The sequence below is a fragment of the Phaeodactylum tricornutum genome, chromosome 26 (genome assembly GCF_000150955.2).
Source record: "Phaeodactylum tricornutum CCAP 1055/1 chromosome 26, whole genome shotgun sequence".
In the NCBI taxonomy this organism is placed as follows: Eukaryota; Bacillariophyta; class Bacillariophyceae; order Surirellales; family Neidiaceae; genus Phaeodactylum; species Phaeodactylum tricornutum.
This window is the reverse complement of record NC_011694.1, coordinates 113,430-133,142: the sequence shown is the minus strand read 5'-3', so window position 1 is coordinate 133,142 and position 19,713 is coordinate 113,430. Positions and strand designations below refer to the sequence as shown.

Genomic DNA, 19,713 nt, shown 5'->3' with positions numbered 1-19,713 from the left:
TGGAAACAAATGTACCGATAGCAACCCGATTGCCAACGAACGGCCTTAATCGCTGTCCATGATAATATCCGAGCCCCAAGTGGAGCTTCCGTTTCGTGAATGGGACGATGTGGGATCGATTGACTATGAACCAATATCACTTGTTAACTGTAAAACGACCCGGAACTGAAATCTGCGACACAAATCACGGTGTATTGCCAGCCTGCCTCTCTGGAGGGTCGAGCTCGCCCTTGCTCGTACGATTGATTCTCTGTGTGTTTCCTTCCTACTTGATGCACTTTTTATCACGTGGTACCAACACTGTTGCGGTGCAGCGCTAATGGTTTCGATCTGGGGAACAAAAAGGAACCATGAAACGTCGCGATGTTTGTCGGTCACTTCACATCCCGGGGACCATCGTTTGCATGATCCTGTACATCGCATCCTTGTATTGGTGGACCCAGGGTACGACCAATTGTTCACTGTCATCAACACCATCATTGAAGACGCAGGGGTTCAACAATGGATCCGTGCTGCTCCAATTTGAGGGGGGCGTTCCTGCCGACGTGACAACTAGAAATGGCAACAACGATGACAATGCCAAGCGACGCGCCTGGGAACAGGCTATGCTAGCAAAACACCGCAACGCGACTGTGGAATTAGAGCGAGTGGATTCGTACGCGCATAAGGATACGCGCCACCAAACGCATCCCGGATTGTATCCCATCGACCCGCACGCTCGACCCCGTCCCGAGTGGCGGAACACTCACTTTCCCGATATTAACGTGGTGGGATTACCCAAGGCTGGGACTACGCAACTCTACAACATTCTCGTTTCCCACCCCCGCACGGTCGCATTTAATCCACTCAACAAGGAGGAGTGTTTTCCTGGAAACTATTCCGATGTACTCCACGGATGGGATGGCTTTGTTTCCGGGGAGCAGCCGACAGCCAAGCAACGGGCGCTACAGGGAGGCTTGTACTCTACATTACAGAACTATCATCAGGAAAACCCGCAATCCTTTCCACATAAATTGTCCGTCAACGGATGTTTGAACGGACGCATTGTCGCAGCAGTCTACGATTATTTAAAACCTCCAGCGACCAAAAAGTTTATTATTGCATTGAGAGACCCAGCGGATTGGCTGTGGGCCGTTTACAATTTTTGGGCCGTCCAGGACGTAGACGTCGTCATTCCTGAGGGAGAGTGGGCTCATCGCGAGCAACACTACCGATCGCCCGAAATGTTCCACGATCTCGTGGCCTCCAGTCACGACATGGTCTTTTTCGACAACATGCTAGGACGTCGCGCTTTGGCTGCCTTTAATTACGTTTGGCAGTTCGAAGCAATGGTGGGACGGGAGAATATTCTCTACATTCGCAACGAAGATCTTCTACCAGGGGTAGTCGCGCGGCCGGGAGGAGTCCTCGACCAGCTTGCTGCATTTGCAGGTCTCAATCGCAAAGGTTTTGACTCGCAGACGTTCGGCGAGATTTCCAACTGCAACGACCAGAAAGGGTTTGTGAAAAAATGTGGAACATCCAAGAGTAATGCATACGAAATCACTGGAGGAAGATCCATGCTTCCAGAAACGCGCACTCTGATATATTTACTCTATTACGAAGAATGCAAACTGTGGTCGCAAAGATACGATGTTGTCTACGAGGACTGTTTGAATGTGTTGGAGGCAACTAAATCTTAGCTGATTCAAGCTTTTACTGTGCCTTTTTTTCATGGAGCTTGGAAACGAAAAAATATTTCTGATTGCTCATACTTGAGGTATTTTCAGCAACCCCCTTCAGCAGCAGCATTCCAAACAGTTGCTGCTGTCTCTTACCTCCAACCTGAGCTGTACAACATTATTTTGTACTACTGGAGTACGGTTGGTCTATGCAAAGAGGAGCTTGTTGACTTCAAAGAACGCTGCTACACAGATCTGTTGAAAATTCGGTGCAGAAAATGAGGGCCTTAGGGTTGAAAAAATTTGCTCCGACGATGATATTTTACGGTGTAGGCTCTGCGTTCACTGACAGACGGAGTCCTGCCTGATAGTGGTCATATAAGATTTACATTACATTAACAGTAAATATAAAAAGATGTTCTCTAGTTCATGTCACGTAGAGTTTTCAACTGGCTTTACGTGTGTAACCCCAAAACCTGCTGAAACATTTCTCTGAAATGATTGGAAATCACAATACAATCAGCGTTGCATAGAACAGACATGTCCCAACAGTCAGATACGGTTTGTTTACTTAATATCCTTGAAGTGGTCAGGTTCCTTACCATAACTCATTTGGTTTCCAAAAGACACGGATTTGTCGGTCTCTCAAATGATCTCACTACGTTGTAACCAAACGAGAAAAAACAGACAAGATATGAAAGTGTGAATTATGAATTTCGAGTCAGACAGGTTATTTACATACGTGTGAAACGGTCTGAAATATGTTTGCTACAAAATTGTATAATTGACAGTGACATACTTTTTTATGTTAATATGTGTACCAACCTCCATCGCCAAGGAAAACCACATGAGCTCCTTACACTTTTTCTGACACAAACGTTCAATTGATCGCCAGTGAAAAGAAGGGAAAAAACCAAGCGCGACGCTGCACAAAGAAACCGACGATGGGTCAAAAAAGTAATGCTTTAAGCTTACGAGTGGCTTGGGCCGTCATATTGGCGCTCTCGTGTTCTTCGGCATTCTTTGGCTACTATAACAACGTTCCTTGTCCGCAGGTGTTCCCTCCGGATTGGCAAGTCACCGAAAAGCATCGCTTCAGCAAGGCTGTCACCACGACAGATGCAGCAAAGGATCTTGATGCACGTTTGAAACGAGCGTTTGATGCCAGTGTATTGCGAAAACATCGTGCTGCCACCCTAGAACGGGCCAGCGTGGCTCCATACAAAAACATGGATTTACAGTTATACCACAAACCACATCCAGTTCTTAATCCGCTGGATCCAAAGTTGCGACCTAAGCCAGAATGGGGTAACACCACCTTTCCTGACATCAGCGTCGTGGGCTTTCCAAAGGCCGGAACCACTCAGCTGTACAATATTCTCGTTTCACACAGTGAGGCAGAAGCCTTCAACAAGCGCGACAAGGAATTCTGTTTTGCGGGGAATGAATCATCCTTGTCCCGGAATAACAACTGGGAAGACTTCGTTCCAGGATCACGACCGACCACCATGCAAATCGAACTCCAGGAAGCCTTGCATACAGCCTTACAGAAGCACCGAAACCTTAGAACATCTTCTCAAAAAAAAACTGTAAACGGATGCTTAAGCCAGCGTATCGTCTCGGTCGTTTACGACTACTTCAATCAACCATCGAATAAAAAGTTTATCATTGCATTGAGAGACCCTGCGGATTGGTTGTGGGCCGTTTACAATTTCTGGGCTCTCCCGGATATAGATACCGTTGTTCCCCGCCCAGATTGGGCTGCACCAGAGCAACACTATCGGTCGCCCGAAATGTTCCACGATCTTGTAGCCTCCAGTCATGAGATGCTTTTTTTTGAAAAAATGTTGGGATCAAGGGGGAAGCATGCTATGGATTACGTTTGGCAGTTCGAAGCAATGGCGGGACGGGAAAATATTCTCTACATTCGCAACGAAGATCTTCTACCAGGGGTTGTCGCGCGGCCGGGAGGAGTCCTCGACCAGCTGGCTGCTTTTACGGGCCTAGATCGTAAAGGTTTTGACTCGCAGACGTTCGGCGAGATATCCAACTGCAACGACCAGAAAGGGTTTGTGAAAAAATGTGGAACAGCCAAGAGTAACGCGTACGAAATCACTGGAGGAAGATCCATGCTTCCAGAAACGCGCACTCTGATATATTTACTCTATTACGAAGAATGCAAACTGTGGTCGCAAAGATACGATGTTGTCTACGAGGACTGTTTGAATGTGTTGGAGGCAACTAAATCTTAGCTGATTTTAGTTTCACTTTGCCTTTTTTTAATGGAGCTTGGAAACGAAGGTATTAACATATTAGTCTACAGTTACGTTATTATTCGCCACTGTATTGGTTTGTTTTATCGCAACGTTTTGCCCAAGGCGCCTTTGGAGTCCACTTTTGTGGTATTTGAGGCAGGGTTGGACGCTTTGTAGTAGTAGTCCTTTCAAACATGTTTAGGTTTACGTATATGTATTCATATGTTTTTGCGTCTACAAATGATCTTGGCCTGCCACGACGTTTGTCTTTTGCGCCAGCAGGGCCTGCGCTGCTGCTTCGTGTATGTCGTCCTTGGCGTATTCCATAATCAGCTGGTCGGCCTGCAAGGAATTGCCCACAGTTACCTTGCACTTCCCGATGGTCCCTGCTCGTGGCGCGCGGATCAGATTTTGCATCTTCATAGCTTCTACGACACATAGCTCCTGGCCTTCTTCCACGTAGTCGCCTTCGTCGACAGCGTATGAAATTAATGTCCCTGGCATGGGACTAAGAATCAAAGAACTTGTATCAATCTTCAGTGGCTCATGCATGTGGGCACTAAGTTCATATTCCCGTTCTGATTGGATCGTTACAATTACATCGGCGCCGTACATTTGCAACTTGAGTTCACCTTCGTTGGATTCACCCAGCACTTGGACACTGCGGGAGACTCCATCGATGGTCATGTCACACAGATATTGCTCCTTAAAGACTTGGAAGCCACTCAGTTGAATAACGCGTAGCGGCAACATTTTGTCGGTCAAGCACTGGACCGTCACAGTGTGATCCACAGCGCTCCAGTCCACCTTATAGGCAGATCCAAAGAGACCATCGAGCCTCACCACGACAACTTCCGAGTTATTTGGTTGTCCCCCCAAACTGGGTCGGTCGAAATGCGTTCGACGAACGTCGGAAATAACAGCCGCCGCGGCCGCGAGTTCTTGCAAATCGGATGTGCCGAGTTTTACTCCTTTAAAACCGTCTGGGTAATGCGTCGGCAGGAAAGAAGTCGGGGTATTGCCCTTTAGAAACTCTGGCTCGCGTAAGACCGATTGGACTAGACGGGCGTTGTGCTGGACACTTTCAATGACATATTCGTCGAGGGCTTGCGAGAGACCGGCAATGGCCCCGGCGCGCGTTTGGTCGTAGTAGATTACCTTGCTGAGCATGGGATCGTAATAGGGACTGACAAGATGTCCCGTAGCCACCCCGGATTCGACTCGCACGTATGATTCTGGCGTATTTTGAGCCGAAGATGGTTCGACGTAAGGAGAAAGTGGTCCGGTGGAAGGCAGGAATCCACGGAGCGGATCCTCGGCGTAGATACGAGCCTCGACTGCGTGTCCTTTGTGTGGCATGATGATGCCATCGCGCTGAAATTCGTCGGGAAGCGGCCAGCCAGCGCCGACGTAGAGCATTCCTTTGACGAGATCGACACCGGTGATAGCTTCGGTAACGGGATGCTCGACTTGGAGTCTCGAATTCATTTCTAGAAAGAAAAAATTCTGTTCCTCGTCGACGAGGAATTCGACCGTACCAGCAGACTGGTACTGAGTGGCTTGGCAGAGACGGACGACTTGTTCCGCCATAGTTTGGCGAGTTTCAGGCGTCAACAAACAGGACGGCGATTCTTCGATCACTTTTTGGTTGCGTCGTTGAATACTGCATTCCCGTTCGGGAAAGACTACAACATCCAGGTCGCCATTTTCCTTGCGACCGCAAAGCACTTGAAATTCAATGTGATGTGGACGTTCAATGAACTTTTCCAGCAAGAGTTGGTCATTGTTGAAAAAGCTGAGAGCCTCGGCTTTGGAAACGGTCCATGCGTCCTTGACGTCTTGATCATTGTAACAGACGCGCATACCCTTGCCGCCACCTCCCGCCAGAGCTTTGAGAAGTACGGGGTATCCAATCGTTTCGTTACACAGTTGCAGGGCTTGTGACAGTGTCTCGACGACACCATCGTGGCCCGGCACGGTAGCGACACCGGCCTGTACGGCCACGGCCTTGCTTTCCAGCTTGTCGCCCATTTGGTGCACGCAGGAGGGGGACGGTCCGAGCCACACGTGCCCGGCGTCCAGTACCGCTTGGGCAAACTGGGCGTTTTCGGACAAGAATCCGTAGCCGGGGTGTAAGGCCTGTGCGCCCGAGATGGACATGGCTTGGAGGATATTGTCGGGTTGGAGGTAACTCTTGTTGGCGGCAGCTGGGCCTATACAGATGGATTGTGTGGCCTTGCTGACGAAGGGAGCCTTGGCGTCGGCGGTCGAGTAGACAGCGACAGTTTCTATTTCTAGTTCGTGACACGTCTTGATGACTCGCTCGACGATCTCACCGCGATTGGCAATGAGGATCTTATCGAACGGTTTCTTTGGTAAAACTCCCGCCGTAGACTGCTCGTGTAGGTTCAACAAACGAGTCGTCGTGGAAAAGGCAGCGGATGCAGACTCGACACCACGACGAGTCGACCGTAAAGCTGTCGTCAGCGCACGTTGCGAGGAAACGGAGCGTACCGCCTGCCACATGATTGTCTCGTCGTTGTCGTCGATTGGAAGCAGTTGATAGTGAGTGTAAGTCTATGTCCGAGATCGCCGAGATGGAAGAGGCGCTGTCTGTCGAACATCATCCACCTGGTAGCAAAACCAAGGCCGAGGGAAAGATACTACACGAACGGTGAGTCTCGAGAGGGTTCGCACTGGTGATACATGATAACCACCTGAGCGCTCATGCTGTGTTATGTGTATACGTCAAAGTGTTTTCAGTATATATCAAAAAGCTGAAGAGACATAGGTTCGCGTTCGTGTCGGCATCGGACCCGAACAAGGGCAGAAAACGGGCGGAATCCATTGTTTGTTACTACAAATTCTGTGGCGAACGTTCGAGGATCGAGTCGGTGTAATCGAAAAAGCCCGCTAACAGGAAACGCATTAGCTGTCAAAACTCCAAGTGCCCACCATAATTCTAAGGAAGGTCGACACAAGCGGAAAACCCAAGTAAAAATTGCTCGCTATTGATTTCCGTGTTTCTGATATCTCTAGACGAATAAATACAAAGTGGCCGACAAGTCCATTCAAAGTGTACCGTAAACTCCGGGGCGTCAAAGAGAGTTTACCGGTATCCCTAGCTTATCTTCTGCCAAAAGAAAGACGGATTCTCAAGCTACACGTTGATTCATTATCGCCTTTGTCATGCCACGAATGACGCGTACAACCAAGACTATCGGGACCTTTCGAAATCATTTACTCCTCTTGGTCTCACTACCAGGTATGTGCGTGCGTGTGTATGTACTTGTGTGTGTACGTCCGCCGTCTAGCTGACGGTACCAACATCCCGGACGGTAGTTTACCAGACATTACCGTTTTACGTTTGGTACGGACGGACAGGTCCCTTACACCGTTGCGTGGTGATGCTGGTTGTGGTAGTGTCGTAGCAGATAGGCCTTGGCGGTTTCGTACGTGGTCCAGGAAATGGCCACGGCGGGTACGTGGGACAGTATGCGTGGTGCGACGCCTCGAAAGAATCCGGCCGGTCCTTCGTGACGAAGAATGTATCCAGCGGCATCACGCCAAGTGGTGTAGACGGGGCGGACGGCGGCAGGGCACGTGGTGGGTCCCGGCGTGGACCCGGCCGGTGGCGGTTGTTGCAAATAGAGACAGGCCGGGGCGAGTGTTTGGGTTTGCAGCGCCGTTTTAATGCGATCGAGAGGTGTGGTAATGGCGGCGGCAGCGAATCCGGCAATACTGGAACTGGCCAGAATGGTCTGCCAGGAAGAGGGCAATTCGGCGAACAAGTGTTCCTTGGCGTACTCGTGCGTACCAACCATGACCATTCCGTAGGGAATGTTGGTGGCGAGTGTAATCGGGAATGATCGAACGAGTGCGGCGGGTCCTTCGGTGGCCAGTATGTGTGTGAGTCCCTGCATCATGCCTCGTTCGTAGTGTCCTAGTTGGAGTCGTTGTTTGAGCGTGTCGAGCGGTGTCATGATGAGATCGTGCGAGGTTGTGGCGGCGGCTCCCGCGAGACTGCTGCCCCAGGTGGTGACCTGTCCGTCGGCATCCCTGGTGGCGGCCTTGACGAATTCGTAACTGGAAAAGTAGAGGGCGTGGGCTGGCACGCATCCCACGAGTATCGTCTGCACGCCCCGCCAGAGTCGGAACAGGGCCAAAGGCGCGTTGGTGTTGGCGAACTCGGTGGAGGATGCGGTTGCCGTGGTAGTGGCGGCGGTGGTGGTAGTACTGTTCCATGCGGCCGTCGCGACAGTGGGTTGATTGACCAGGTAACGAATGGTTTGCCACATGCCGGTTGGCAGAGCGGGTTGCAGTGGTGGTGGTGTGGATGTTGTTGTTGCGGTTGATCGGAGTGCGTTGGCGGCCCCTTTGGCCGCCAATCCTGACCGATTCCGTGTCGTCGACTGGAACAGCGACGAGACCGTCGCAGTGTTTGGTTGGTTTCGTCGGACGGCACAACTGGCACACACTTGAATGTGCGTACGGACCGTATCGAGCGGATACACGGCGGTGTGTTCCACGACTCCGGCAACACTCCCCGCCAAACAGTGAATCCAAAAGGGATGACGTCCGTCCCATTCTTCCCAATCTTCGTCCATATCGGCAGTGGCAGAGGACGTAGCAGTGGCCGTTGTCGTTGATGGTGCGGAGGAAGAACTCATGTGCCGTGTGTGTGTTGGGGTGTATGTTGGAGGGTTGACGTTAGCGTGATCGTTGGTCTAACTATACACGGAGATGCGAATGACGATGCGCGTTCTACAGGAGGGAGGACGAGGAGGGGATAGTGAGGACACAACAGTAGTGTTTTGGTAGTCTATTGTACTGACTTGTATTGTGTTGTGTTGTGTATTGTACTGTGTGGCGTGAACTCTTTGTCTCGGTTTGGTTGGCTGGACGATGGTGTTCCAGTTCCGGACGGGGCAGGCAGGCCTGCGTATCCATCTTCCCCCGAGTGGCAGTGACCGGGAAGACCACAACAATTCTGGCAGCGTCCCCACTGCGCACCCGAATCCCCGGCGTTGCGGAATCGTTCTCGACAGTCCTTCCACGTCTCTCCCCTTTCCTCGTGCGAACCAAGATTCCAAAACCACAGGTACCGACATGACAGCCCTAGCAAAATCTAGTGGAAAGCGATGAGGATTGATTGTGGCTTCACGGAACCGTATTTCCGAATCGTCGTCCCGTGCTGACGTCAGCACAGGAAATCTTGGATCGCGCCGCACTCGGCCGGAATTGCATCGTCTGTCCCGTCCCCCACGTCCCACAGAAGTTCTCCCCGAACGACGATGGGACGTTTCGTACGCACACACTCACTCGTATGGACTCTTGACTGTGAGAGTGACAGAGAACTTGTCCGCTCCAACGAATACTATATACCAACAATTCACAACCCGTACACTCTCTCACGGTCGCTACGCGCACACTCGTAGTCAATCGTAGTACCATTCTATTCCGTATTGCTCGTCCTCAATGCCTCCCCGTTTATGGCTACCGCCTTCGGTGACGGCTACTACGTCGGGTCGTCATTTGACGTCGTCACGGAATCGGGCGGAAGTCTTGAGTTTGTACCGCGAGTGTTTGCGGACGGCGCGGCATTTTCACTGGGCCGATCCCGACACCGGGCAACCCTGGAACGCCCGACTCCGGGACGCCGCCCGCCAGGAATTTCAACAAGCCCGCAACGAGACGGATCCTCTCGTTATTGCGAGACTCCTCGTGACCGGGAGAGACTGTGTACAGCAAGTGCAGAACAAGTTTCGTGACGCGACGCAAGCCGCCTGGCAGCGCATTGCCCAAGACACAAACCCCGATGCCTCGACGGAGCGTTCAGACACACCGAAGGATCCTCGGACACGACGCGGCCCCGGACCCTGGCCTTGATACGTACCGGTGGTGGATGGTTTCCGACAATTCTTTTCACCGCCCGCCCCGCCCCCAAACGTGGATCATGGGAGAACGGATACGAGCCCCGCGAAATAGGTAGGTAGGTAGATAGTTCACCTTGCCAGTGATCCGACCCATTCCCCACTCTGCGTTACACACTCCCGGTCGCCGCCCTCGCTGGCTTTTTTCACGACCAAACAAGGATCAAGGTTGGACCAGCAACACAAGGAAAGGAACTTCCGTGAGCGGACTGCAGGCTACAAGGTACCATCATTGCTTCAGTGAACGTGGCCTGGTCGCTGCAATATGAACTGCACAAAGCTTTAACAAAAGGGGTTTTGAAACACAAAAAACCAAATACCATGCAAAAAATTATTTGCTAGTTGTGTTAGTCTTACTCCAGGGACGTCATTTCCTTGTTGCTAGTGGATTACCCAGACCTGTTCTTCTATATAGCTCTTGCGTGGGCAGATCAAAAGCAGGCTGCTATTCTAGCTATTGGTTTTGCCAAAGAATGCACCCATCCTTTGTGGGGTGGCGCACGTGCCGTCACTCCCCAATCGCTCCTTGGTGGTCTCTTCAAGCTTGCGCTCTTTTATGCCACCATTGGCGTTTGGGGTGCCGTAAAATCACGCTGTCTGGCGTGGCAGTTTCCGGTACGCCCGAATATTGGCCACTGCTGCAGTCAATAGTCGCCCGGCAAACAATGTCACAATGCCAACCTTCCAGATGCCTTCCACCGTAGTTTGTTGACGCAGCTGATATACGCTTGCTACAGTAGCGAGCGTCGTACCCACTGCAAGGCTGCGAAATTCCTGAGCCCCCACGGCCAGGCTCTCCCAGACCAGCGTCAAACTCACCAACACTTGTTGTGCCGCCAAGTACGGTACGAGACGGTGCAAGTGGGCCTGGACTGTGCGGTCGGGCGTGAAAAGGCCCGGGAGAATCCAGTCCAAGCCGTCCACTAGCAGCAAGGAAACGACGCCCTGGAGTAACGCAACTTTGGTAAAATACCATAGCAACGTGCGGACAGCCGCCCGGTCACGGTTCGCGTAAGCCCGGGAAGCCAGGACTTGGGCCGCCACGGCAGCACCGTCCAGAATCAAGGCAAAAACGAGCCATACGGAAAGACCCACTTGGTGGGCGGCCACATGCGCAGCGCCCATACGCGTCGCCTTGGCTGTTGCGTACGCCCATGCCAACAGCAGCGAACCTTGTTTGGTCATCATGGCTACATTAGCGCCGAGAATTGTGCGAATTACATCCCAGCGGCTTGTGGTTGTGGCGGTGGAAGATGCGGAGGTGGATGGCAATGCAGGGGCGGCGGCTGTTTTTTGATTTGTGGTGACGGTGGCGGCGGAAGAGACAGAAGATTGCGATCGTCGGCGGAGCGCGGGCAACATGTTGCGTCGCTTGAGCTGTACCGCGTACACGATTGCGGCTCCGAATTGCGCCAAGGCGGTGGCAGCAGCAGCTCCACGCACGCCCCATCCCAAGGTAAACATCAGTATTGGATCAAGCACGAGATTGATAGCGGCGGCGGTGAGACTGGCGACGAGTGGCACTATGGTGTCGCCGTAGCCTCGAAAGGCGCCTTCGGCGACACCAATCCAGAGTACCACCGGAGCGGCGCCGCAGCGTGCGTACAAATAGGCGCAAGCGTCAGGAAAGAGGACGCTGTCGGACGGGACCCCCATACTGGCCAATATTGGCCGACCGGCAGCCCAGAGCGTAACGGCTACCGCGAGGCCCATGGTAACTCCGAGTAAGAGGGACGTTTGCGTCACTTCCCTGGCCTTTTGTTCATCTTGTTGCAGACGACTGCTGACGAGACTAGTGGTAGCGGCGGTAGTGGCACGAAAGGCGTTGAAAGCGAGGTGAAAAATACTGGTACAGGCACCCAAGGCGGCAAGAGGGACACTGCCCAGCCGACCCACGTAGGCCGTGTCGATCAAACTGAGTACCGGGTCGGCGAGCATACCAATCAATGCCGGAATGGCAATCGTTGTGGTTTGTCGCGTCAAGGAAGACAAAACAAGTTGCGAGGCTTCGGTAGTACTTGTTACATTGCTGATGCTGATGGGTTGTTGTTGTTGTTGTTGCCGCAGACTCCGGGATCGTGTGCGCCATAGTCGTCCCGAGAGGAAAGGGATTCCGTTGTCGTTTGCGGGGTCTGTTTTGTACAAAGTGTCTTTCCATTGTGGTGAACGAACGCCAACGACTGGGATTGTTGAGTGACGACAACGACAACGACGAGAATCTGGGAGAGATTCTGTGTTGTCTTCGTATCCCTGGAGTTTCCGACCACGCGTTCGTTTCGATGCCGTGCTGAAACAAAGCGAGGAGGAGATAGACAAGTCGTACGGTCATGATCGTGTCGTGTTCTGTCCTGTCTTGTGCAGCCTATAGTTAGGAATGATGAGACCGCTGGACTTTCACTTTTTCAGCTTGATTATGATCCCGATGGCCTTTCGGTTCGAGTAATCCGTGTGCCGACGAATCCAATGCATGCAGGCATTGCGAATCTATCGAAGACCTGTAGGGATGGAATCACATTTCCAACAGTAACAGTATCATTCGAGAGTTGCTGTGACTCGTCGGAGGTACTACCCGCCGGTACCGCTGGGATGGCCAGGGTTCGAGGCTTTAGGGATTCTGCGACAGGCAGAACGACGTCAGACACGGGACGAGGCAAACCTAATTCGGAACCGTACTGGAAGTAGCACGGACAACCACTGACTGACTGACTGTGCCAAACCGCGAGTTCGTGCAGCTCCGTCTAGTCCCACGGAATTTCCGATCTAACGCATTCCTGCATCCCACCCACCCATCCAGTCACGTCGCACCAAACCGAAACCCGTCCCACCAGCGCAAAGCGCAAAACCCACGTACGGGATTCGACTCCAGCTTTGCGTAGCTGTGATTGGCTACTTTGAACAGTCCTGCAAGGATCTGAGTAGCGCTTGGTGCACGCCAGCCAAAAATCGAAAACTCATCCCGCAAGCGTTTTGGGCCATCCATATAATTAACACCGATAATTCCTAAGTAAACAAATTTTCGCTGTATATTAACTTTTTTGAATCTTGGTCGGTATTCATCTTCAACGTCAAAGCCGCAGCCATAAATGTGAGATCCGAGTTGGAACGGCTCCGTTGGCATTTTACTTAGAAACTTGGAAACGCCGGGGTTGTTTATCAACGATTCGGTTTTCGTCGGGCCCGGACCCTTTTGGGGAGGGTCGATTTCCGTTTCATCTGCCGGGGAGGGTGACCGTGTTCGCACACCGCTGGTACTCGCGAGTAGAATTCACACGCAACCGAACGCACTAAAGAAATCTCCTGCACGCGCTCGTACTTTTCGATACCCTCTGCGGACCTCCACAACTCAACTGCTCCGATAAACCAACCGCTTCGGCCCCTCGGTTACTTTCGTCACATAAACTGTTTCGTGAGTTCCAAACACACACCGAGTAAGCAAAGTGCAAAGATGAGTCGAAGTGCGGAAAAGAACATGAGACCGACTCGGTTGGTGCAGCTACTACTCTGGGGAACCGTCCTCGGGTACACAGTAATGTCGGTGGAAGGAGCGGAGCGGGTTCGCTATCGCCGTGACTTGGTGCAGATTGTGGAAAGCGAGGGTGAGCGAGATACCAAGCAGCTCCACGCCAACACTAAGAAGCACCGAGGAGACCAGCTCTTGACTCAGCTGTGGCATGTAGAAGCCCACCCGCAACAAGCGGATGCTGTGTCCAAAGATGCCGCCGCTGGAGCTCCGCGTGCCAGCGCTCAGCACCGAGCTCTCATGACGATGAAGTCCGCCAGGAACCCCAAATCGGTCAAGGCTCCCACCCCCAGTAGTCCAACAGCCCCCAGTATGGAAGCACCGGAAATTGATGAGGATATGTTGACCATGATGAGCATGAGTCTCAGTATGAGTATGAGCATGTCGATGAGCTTTGCTTATTTTATGTAAATGTCACGTCTGTGTGGTCTCCTTGCCCCGGTTTGGTGCCGGAGATCACTCTGTTGAGCCGTGTCGAAACGCAAAAGTGCCCTTACTAGCAGTGTTGCGGCGCACGCGAGTTGGTACGGATGTACCGCTTCGTGCTGAGCTGTTTGATGACAGTTGTTTGTCACTGTCAAACTAATTCTCTAGTAAAAAGTAATTTATTTCTGACGTTAGAGACTATTAGAATTAAGTGTCGCTGTGGCCATTGATCGTACCATGCGAACTAACAGTCAGGGTGAAAGGTTGTTTGGATTGCCTCTTGGATTACCTCTTGGATTACCTTCAATTAGTCCTGCAAAAAACGAGTATAGCTTCCAGTAACTACTAGAGTTGCGGTGCACCTTTTTGCGTGAGATGTGTGGTGGTGCGGCGTGACGGTGCAGCTACCGCGACTTTTTCGACCCCCGAATAATCGAACGGAATCGATCCTCTCTGGACTGGCCGAAAAATCGTGAATGGGCAGTGTTCTCGTAGCCGTGATCCCAGAGGATTTGGATGTCTCGCGTACGGTGTGTTCTGGTAACGTTCGTACGTGTCTAGACCCGTCCACGCAAGCTGGATTAGTGCAATCTACTGGACACAAATATATAGCCCTTTTGCCAGCCTGGTTTGGTGGGCAGGGGTGGAATACGACTGGAGCCTGCGATTTATTTAGACAATGGGATCGGCCTACTCGTTGCTATGAGTATTGGCATCAAAATATTCAGGTGGTTTTCGACCTTATCCCTCCTTTTTCCATTTATCAAATACTTATAAGTCGTATTGGACGATTAAGGACCACGACTAATTATGCCGACGGGAGCGCACTCCGATTTGTATGTGCTAAGTGCTCCTTGCGTTCCAATCGGGAAAGTCATATACGTTTTTCCGGGTTCAAATGCTGTACCTGTGACTCTCGGCACATTCACGGCCCGTGACAAGACCCTCCGGGTATTTTAGACATCCGCGCGCGTTCCAAAGTTCGTTCCGTCTTTGGTCTCGGCGGTACGCGTAGAGAGGGGTTATTCCTGGTTGCGCCTTCTCTTATATTCGCAGGCTTGGCGTCGTAGTCATGTCACAGTCCGTGGACCCGAGTTTCGGAACAAGTAGGGTAACGGAATTTGAATCTTGCCGGCGCGCGGCTGGGTCTCTCTACGTACCAAGGTTAGGTCGGTAGCTTTCCTTCCCTGTTAGACAGTTGTAACGGCAAAGTAACTATTGCTAACAGAAGGGAAACCCCATTGCGTTCGTTCCTTGGCTTTGGCAATTCGTTCGGTAGACTTTTGCGATTCGTCGTCTGTTGCGCTCCGAGAGACAGGGCACATACCTTCACTGCGTCATTTCCACAATCTCGACCAGAGAGACGAGCTTCGAGACGTTGCTACTACTGTTGTTGTTACTGTGAGGTCATATGGAGCACTCGGCCAACGGGACGAAGAACGCGTCGGCATTCTCGACGGAACAGACGAGATTGTTGCCGGCACGGGCAGTCGAGAGTCCGTCCGACAACGACGACGAGTCGGGCTACGGTGCGGATCCCTACGATGCGCTGGAACGACAGGTACGCCTTACTGCTGTATCGACGCCCTTCCTTCGGTCCCCAAGACGCCTGCTCGCACTCATCGGTACAACCATACTGGCGATAGTAGTTGTGATCTACACCGGTAGCACTACTAGTCGTCCCCACGAAAGTAGTACTAGTAGTAGTACTCGCTCAAGCAGCCCTGTGGAGGCTGAGCATTCTCCGAAAGAAACCATGTTCTCGACTTTGTTGACATTTGCCACTCCCTGGAACGATTTGGATTGGAAGGACCTTCACAATCACGACGTGTTGCTCCAAGTCTGGGACGAATGGAAACGCTCTTTGCGTGACGACAATCGCAAAAATCACGACGACCGCAACAACAACGATGACGACCACAACGCGATGGACTGGTGGCACACCATTCGGGTGCGCGCGGAGCCGCTGCTGGGGCACGCCAAGGACAGTGTCGGGAATACCTGGCACGAGGCGGAATCGGCCGTCCAAGGAACAACCAGTGAATGGCACGTGGGAGAAAAACTACGTAGCGCGCAAGAGGCCACGTCCTCTTGGGCGCAGCAGACGGGACAGCAGGCCCAAAATGACGTGCGGGATTGGCAGTTAGGACTGCACCTCCAGCAAGCGGAACACGCCGCCGCGCAGCTTTGGAACAGTACCCTCCAAAAGGCTACCGAAGTATCTTCGAGCATGAGCGCTAGCGGTGGTGCCGTGGGTAAGGAGTGGTTAGGAGACACGCAAGATTGGCTACACGCGGCTTGGAATGGTACCGAACAAACGGCCGAACACGCTTGGGGTACTGTGGAGGACGAAGCGCAACGCGTCGGTCCCCAGGCACGGACACTCTGGAACCACACGGCACAGACCGAAGGTGAGTGGTACAATCACGTAAAGAACAATTTGCGACACTTTGGGTCCAAGATTCGTGGCTGGTGGGGAGTCACGGAGCGAGCGGCCGTCAACGAAACCGGAGCGATGGAAGACACCTTTCAGAATTGGTGGAAGCAGGCCAATGGAAAGGAGCGGGCCTGGTGGAACGATACCGTGCACGCCTATCACGTGCTGGCACAAAAATCAGAACGTGCCGAAGCTTCGTGGTGGAACGCGACCCGCGAAACGGTGGGGCATGGCTGGAACGCCACGACCGCCACCACGGATGAAGCGTGGGAATCGACGCAGCGATGGTTTCGGGCACGGGCGCACGTAACCCAAAATCTCGAAGAACCCTTGTTGTATTTGAACTCATCACGGGCCTACTCCTTGCTACGCAACGCCCAATACGGCTGGTACGAAGCCAGTTCCGATTTCTTTGAGTATCAAACCGGGTGGGATGTTCAGATCAATCAAGCTTATTGCGGGGTGGCTGCTGCTGTGGCCGTTTGGAACAGTATCCGATCCAGTGTGGTTGGTGCGAACGATGCAGGGGCGGTGGAGGCCGCCATGGACCCGTCTTACGAACCCTACGTGTACGCAACCCAATCCAGCTTGATCCACAATAAATGCGTCCACCACAAAGTGATTCGACACAACGCCACCTTTGACGGTATTCTGCACGTTCCCGGGGGTCTCAGCCTTGTCCAAACAGCGGATTTGCTCACTTGCACGCTGCCGTCATCTTTGTGGACGGTGACAACACACTACGTAGTGGCAAACACCACAACTCTGGACGATGTACGGGCCGACTTGCAGCAAGCCTTACTCGATCCCAAGGCCCGGGTGTACGTCAACTACGATCGTTCTGTCCTCGATCAACACGGTGGCGGGCACTTTTCTCCTTTAGGATCCTACGCTTCCCGGGATGACGCATTTCTGTTACTCGACGTGGCCAAATACAAGTATCCGGTACGTTCGAAATCCCAGCCGGAGAGGCAAGAAAGCTTCTCTGTACTCAACCACCATTCTTCTTTTTGTGGGTCGGCTTAAACAGTCTGCTTGGATTCCGGCGGCCCGATTGTTTGCTGCCATGAGTGGGATTGACGTCTGCGGGACTTGGGATTATCCACACGCTCAGGATTCTCTGCCCGTAAGCTTGTTAAAAGCCAATTCAACGAAGGCCTACGCCCGGGCCTTGACAAAATTAGGCTGCAAACCGTTGCCGCGGGGATATGTGATTGTACGGTCCATTACAGAAGATACTGGAAACAGATCGATCGTAGGGACATAGGCTCTCGTGTGATGGAGTGGTTATCTTCCGATCAAAATATCAGTAGCGCCGAACCGCGGTGTGTCTCTGTGTCACATCAAAAACCTGTGGGAGTTGCGAACTTTTCGTCAGCCATACAGTCCTGAATTGTGAACTATTTGTAGCAAAGAGGAAAAGTAAGGTGGACCTTGTCGGATTCAGGTCGAACTAAATGTAAACATCGAAATCATCAAAAGATATTGTTGTGTGCGTTAGCCTTTATATGTTTGTGTGTAATGCATTTTTGTACATCAAAAGAATTGCTGTCGACAATACATAGCTCACGAAACTTTGAATTCCTTGCAAGTCCCTATGTTTCATTTATTCTCTAGTTTATCGGCTGGATTGCTCTTTGATAGTTGATAGCCCACAAAGTACTTCGGTTAGAGAAGCCATCATGAGCGCTGTTGTCCTGATAAGATCATCACCGAAAGCATCCGCAGAAACAGTCTCAAAAACTCGATGTATCCAGGCCTTTCGACGTTGCTACCATTGTCGGAGCTATTGTTTCCAAAGTATGCCGCGTAGCGTCTGGTATCCTCTCCAACCGACCAGGGCTTTCGAGAACAACCGACGAATTCCTAGTCTTCTCGAAAGTATCGCTGTTGTGTACCGACAATTTTCCTCCTGCAGCAATACCGCCCACACTGCCCATCAGAAACAATAGGAGCACTAACCACCGTTTCCAACCCGATTTCTTTTTGTCAGGCTTTTGGTGTTTTTGTGCAGTGTTTGGCGAGGCCCGTTCCTTATCCTCATATTCTGTTGGACTTTCGTTTGCAAAAATGGACAGAGCTGCTTTCTGTAGGTCTTGTGATTGCGGACGTGTGGATGATGCATTTGAGGAAACCTCTTCGAAAAAAGAAGGGGGTGGCTGTGGGGCATTCAAATAGTAGCTGCAGTGCGGGGTACGTGGTACGTCGGAAGCAACGGTCGTTCCGACACTTAAATATTGCCGAGTATTCTGCTCTGTGTCACCCGAACTCACGTGAGCATTTGCCAAGCACACGGCGTCCGACACTTCGCGGTCACGTTCGTCCGCCCTTTTTATAGCGACAGCCTTTGTCTTTTCAGTGGCCCAACCAGACATTGGACACCATACACCATTTCTTTGAGGATTTTCGAGTATTGGTGCAATGGGTGGCTGCGAAGACGAGCAAAGTCTGTTACCTTCCACTGGTACGGCGACGTTCGATTGTTTCCAGGTCGAGGCTGTGTGGGTGGTTGTTCTACTCGCATTATCTTCCTGGGATGTTTGGATATCGGGTTGAGTTAGGTCACGCGCCACAGACGAAAGGTTTTCCAGTAAAATCCCGTGGCAAAAGTTGGATTGTACGTCTACCACTTTCTCGGGGTGAACATCATGGCAGCTCTGTGAATCGGAAAAAACAGAATCTTTGTTGCCGGTTCGCCGTAGTATCACAGTTCCTTGACGTGATGGCGATATGGAATTTTGTTTACGTCGCAATTTTGTGGTTGTACTGCTCCCGGGAAAGGACCAAGAAGGCAAAGGAATGGAACGCGAAGCAGTAATTGGCATGGGTTTGTTGCCGATGCGTTCCACAAAAATACCTGCAGAAGATCCGTCAGAAAAAATACGACATGGGAAAGCTTTGGTTGGCAACGGAAGAGGCTTGTCGGGATGCCCAAATGTAGATTGAGATTTTTGGGGTCCGGTTTTGGAAGTAATATTCGTGTCCCCCTTGGAAACGGTTCGGACCGGCAAAGACGGTGGGGGTGCGTTCATACTCTACAGTTTGTTCTATGCGGAGAGTCTCTCAGAGGGGTCAAGGTGATGGCTCAAAGAGATCAATGGATGATTGCCACAAACTGAACTCACCGTCAACGAGGTTGGATGGCGGTGTGGGACGATGATGGGGAGAGGCCGAAAAGTGGCTTCCTGGATCCATGTTCGTTCGATCACGGTCAAGTAGAGAAAACAGTGTCACATCGAGGAGATCGGCTACTTCGGCCCTCCGGGAAAATGACCTTTTCAACGGATTGGATTGGCTCTAGAATAGCTAGATATGACTCTTGAATGTCGTTGTGAAAATGTCTATTTCTCTTCATCGTATGTAAATGTGCATGAAACATAGGCGTCGGGAGCCATTGACAGCGAAACTCACCGTGAAAGGTTTACATAGTCGCTGAGGAAAGCACCCGTATATAACAGGTACTCCTGTAGTCCCTCTTACA

At 51.8% G+C, this 19,713-nt stretch overlaps 9 protein-coding genes across 9 annotated transcripts; 5 read left to right on the top strand and 4 right to left on the bottom strand.

Moving 5' to 3' along the window:
- Positions 1 to 296: 296 nt before the first annotated feature.
- PHATRDRAFT_50011 (predicted protein) lies at positions 297 to 2,085 on the top strand. The gene has a single exon (XM_002184860.1). It carries the CDS (start codon positions 351 to 353, stop codon positions 1,680 to 1,682), a length of 1,332 nt encoding a protein of 443 aa, XP_002184896.1. The 5' UTR covers positions 297 to 350; the 3' UTR covers positions 1,683 to 2,085.
- A 520-nt stretch (positions 2,086 to 2,605) lies between these two features.
- Positions 2,606 to 3,913, top strand: PHATRDRAFT_40861 (predicted protein; the record flags this gene model as incomplete). Its single annotated transcript, XM_002184859.1, has 1 exon — positions 2,606 to 3,913. The coding sequence occupies one exon, from the start codon at positions 2,606 to 2,608 to the stop codon at positions 3,911 to 3,913; it is 1,308 nt and encodes a 435-aa protein (XP_002184895.1).
- Positions 3,914 to 4,097: 184 nt separating this feature from the next.
- On the bottom strand, positions 4,098 to 6,559 carry PHATRDRAFT_51245 (carboxylase propionyl-coa carboxylase). Its single transcript, XM_002184794.1, has 3 exons — positions 6,431 to 6,559; positions 4,760 to 6,271; positions 4,098 to 4,621 (listed from the first exon to the last, which is right to left on the bottom strand). The coding sequence occupies exons 1-3, from the start codon at positions 6,440 to 6,442 to the stop codon at positions 4,151 to 4,153; spliced, it is 1,995 nt and encodes a 664-aa protein (XP_002184830.1). The 5' UTR covers positions 6,443 to 6,559; the 3' UTR covers positions 4,098 to 4,150.
- A 788-nt stretch (positions 6,560 to 7,347) lies between these two features.
- On the bottom strand, positions 7,348 to 8,517 carry PHATRDRAFT_4342 (predicted protein; the record flags this gene model as incomplete). Its single annotated transcript, XM_002184793.1, has 2 exons — positions 7,348 to 8,152; positions 8,393 to 8,517. Coding segments are annotated over 2 exons (930 nt in total), but the record flags the coding sequence as incomplete, so codon positions are not given.
- A 952-nt stretch (positions 8,518 to 9,469) lies between these two features.
- PHATRDRAFT_16509 (predicted protein) lies at positions 9,470 to 9,673 on the top strand (the record flags this gene model as incomplete). The annotated part of the gene is made up of 1 exon (XM_002184858.1): positions 9,470 to 9,673. A coding segment is annotated over one exon (204 nt), but the record flags the coding sequence as incomplete, so codon positions are not given.
- A 559-nt stretch (positions 9,674 to 10,232) lies between these two features.
- On the bottom strand, positions 10,233 to 11,787 carry PHATRDRAFT_55128 (hypothetical protein; the record flags this gene model as incomplete). Its single annotated transcript, XM_002184792.1, has 1 exon — positions 10,233 to 11,787. One exon carries the CDS (start codon positions 11,785 to 11,787, stop codon positions 10,438 to 10,440), a length of 1,350 nt encoding a protein of 449 aa, XP_002184828.1. The 3' UTR covers positions 10,233 to 10,437.
- A 1,406-nt stretch (positions 11,788 to 13,193) lies between these two features.
- PHATRDRAFT_50007 (predicted protein) lies at positions 13,194 to 13,988 on the top strand. The gene has a single exon (XM_002184857.1). It carries the CDS (start codon positions 13,295 to 13,297, stop codon positions 13,778 to 13,780), a length of 486 nt encoding a protein of 161 aa, XP_002184893.1. The 5' UTR covers positions 13,194 to 13,294; the 3' UTR covers positions 13,781 to 13,988.
- A 1,079-nt stretch (positions 13,989 to 15,067) lies between these two features.
- On the top strand, positions 15,068 to 17,709 carry PHATRDRAFT_50006 (predicted protein). Its single transcript, XM_002184856.1, has 2 exons — positions 15,068 to 17,177; positions 17,263 to 17,709. The coding sequence occupies exons 1-2, from the start codon at positions 15,207 to 15,209 to the stop codon at positions 17,497 to 17,499; spliced, it is 2,208 nt and encodes a 735-aa protein (XP_002184892.1). The 5' UTR covers positions 15,068 to 15,206; the 3' UTR covers positions 17,500 to 17,709.
- Positions 17,710 to 17,968: 259 nt separating this feature from the next.
- Positions 17,969 to 19,367, bottom strand: PHATRDRAFT_50005 (predicted protein; the record flags this gene model as incomplete). The annotated part of the gene is made up of 1 exon (XM_002184791.1): positions 17,969 to 19,367. The coding sequence occupies exon 1, from the start codon at positions 19,262 to 19,264 to the stop codon at positions 17,969 to 17,971; it is 1,296 nt and encodes a 431-aa protein (XP_002184827.1). The 5' UTR covers positions 19,265 to 19,367.
- Positions 19,368 to 19,713: the final 346 nt, after the last annotated feature.

What these genes read in the sequence shown, in the direction of transcription:
- PHATRDRAFT_50011 (XM_002184860.1), top strand. Translation starts at nt 351, where the DNA reads ATGAAACGTCGCGATGTTTGTCGGTCACTTCACATCCCGGGGACCATC.
- PHATRDRAFT_50007 (XM_002184857.1), top strand. Translation starts at nt 13,295, where the DNA reads ATGAGTCGAAGTGCGGAAAAGAACATGAGACCGACTCGGTTGGTGCAG.
- PHATRDRAFT_50006 (XM_002184856.1), top strand. Translation starts at nt 15,207, where the DNA reads ATGGAGCACTCGGCCAACGGGACGAAGAACGCGTCGGCATTCTCGACG. An exon ending in TGGCCAAATACAAGTATCCG is followed by an intron (nt 17,178 to 17,262) that starts GTACGTTCGAAA and finishes CGGCTTAAACAG; the next exon opens with TCTGCTTGGATTCCGGCGGC.
- PHATRDRAFT_51245 (XM_002184794.1), bottom strand. An exon ending in ATAACTCGGAAGTTGTCGTG is followed by an intron (nt 4,622 to 4,759) that starts GTGAGGCTCGAT and finishes CAAGTCTTTAAG; the next exon opens with GAGCAATATCTGTGTGACAT.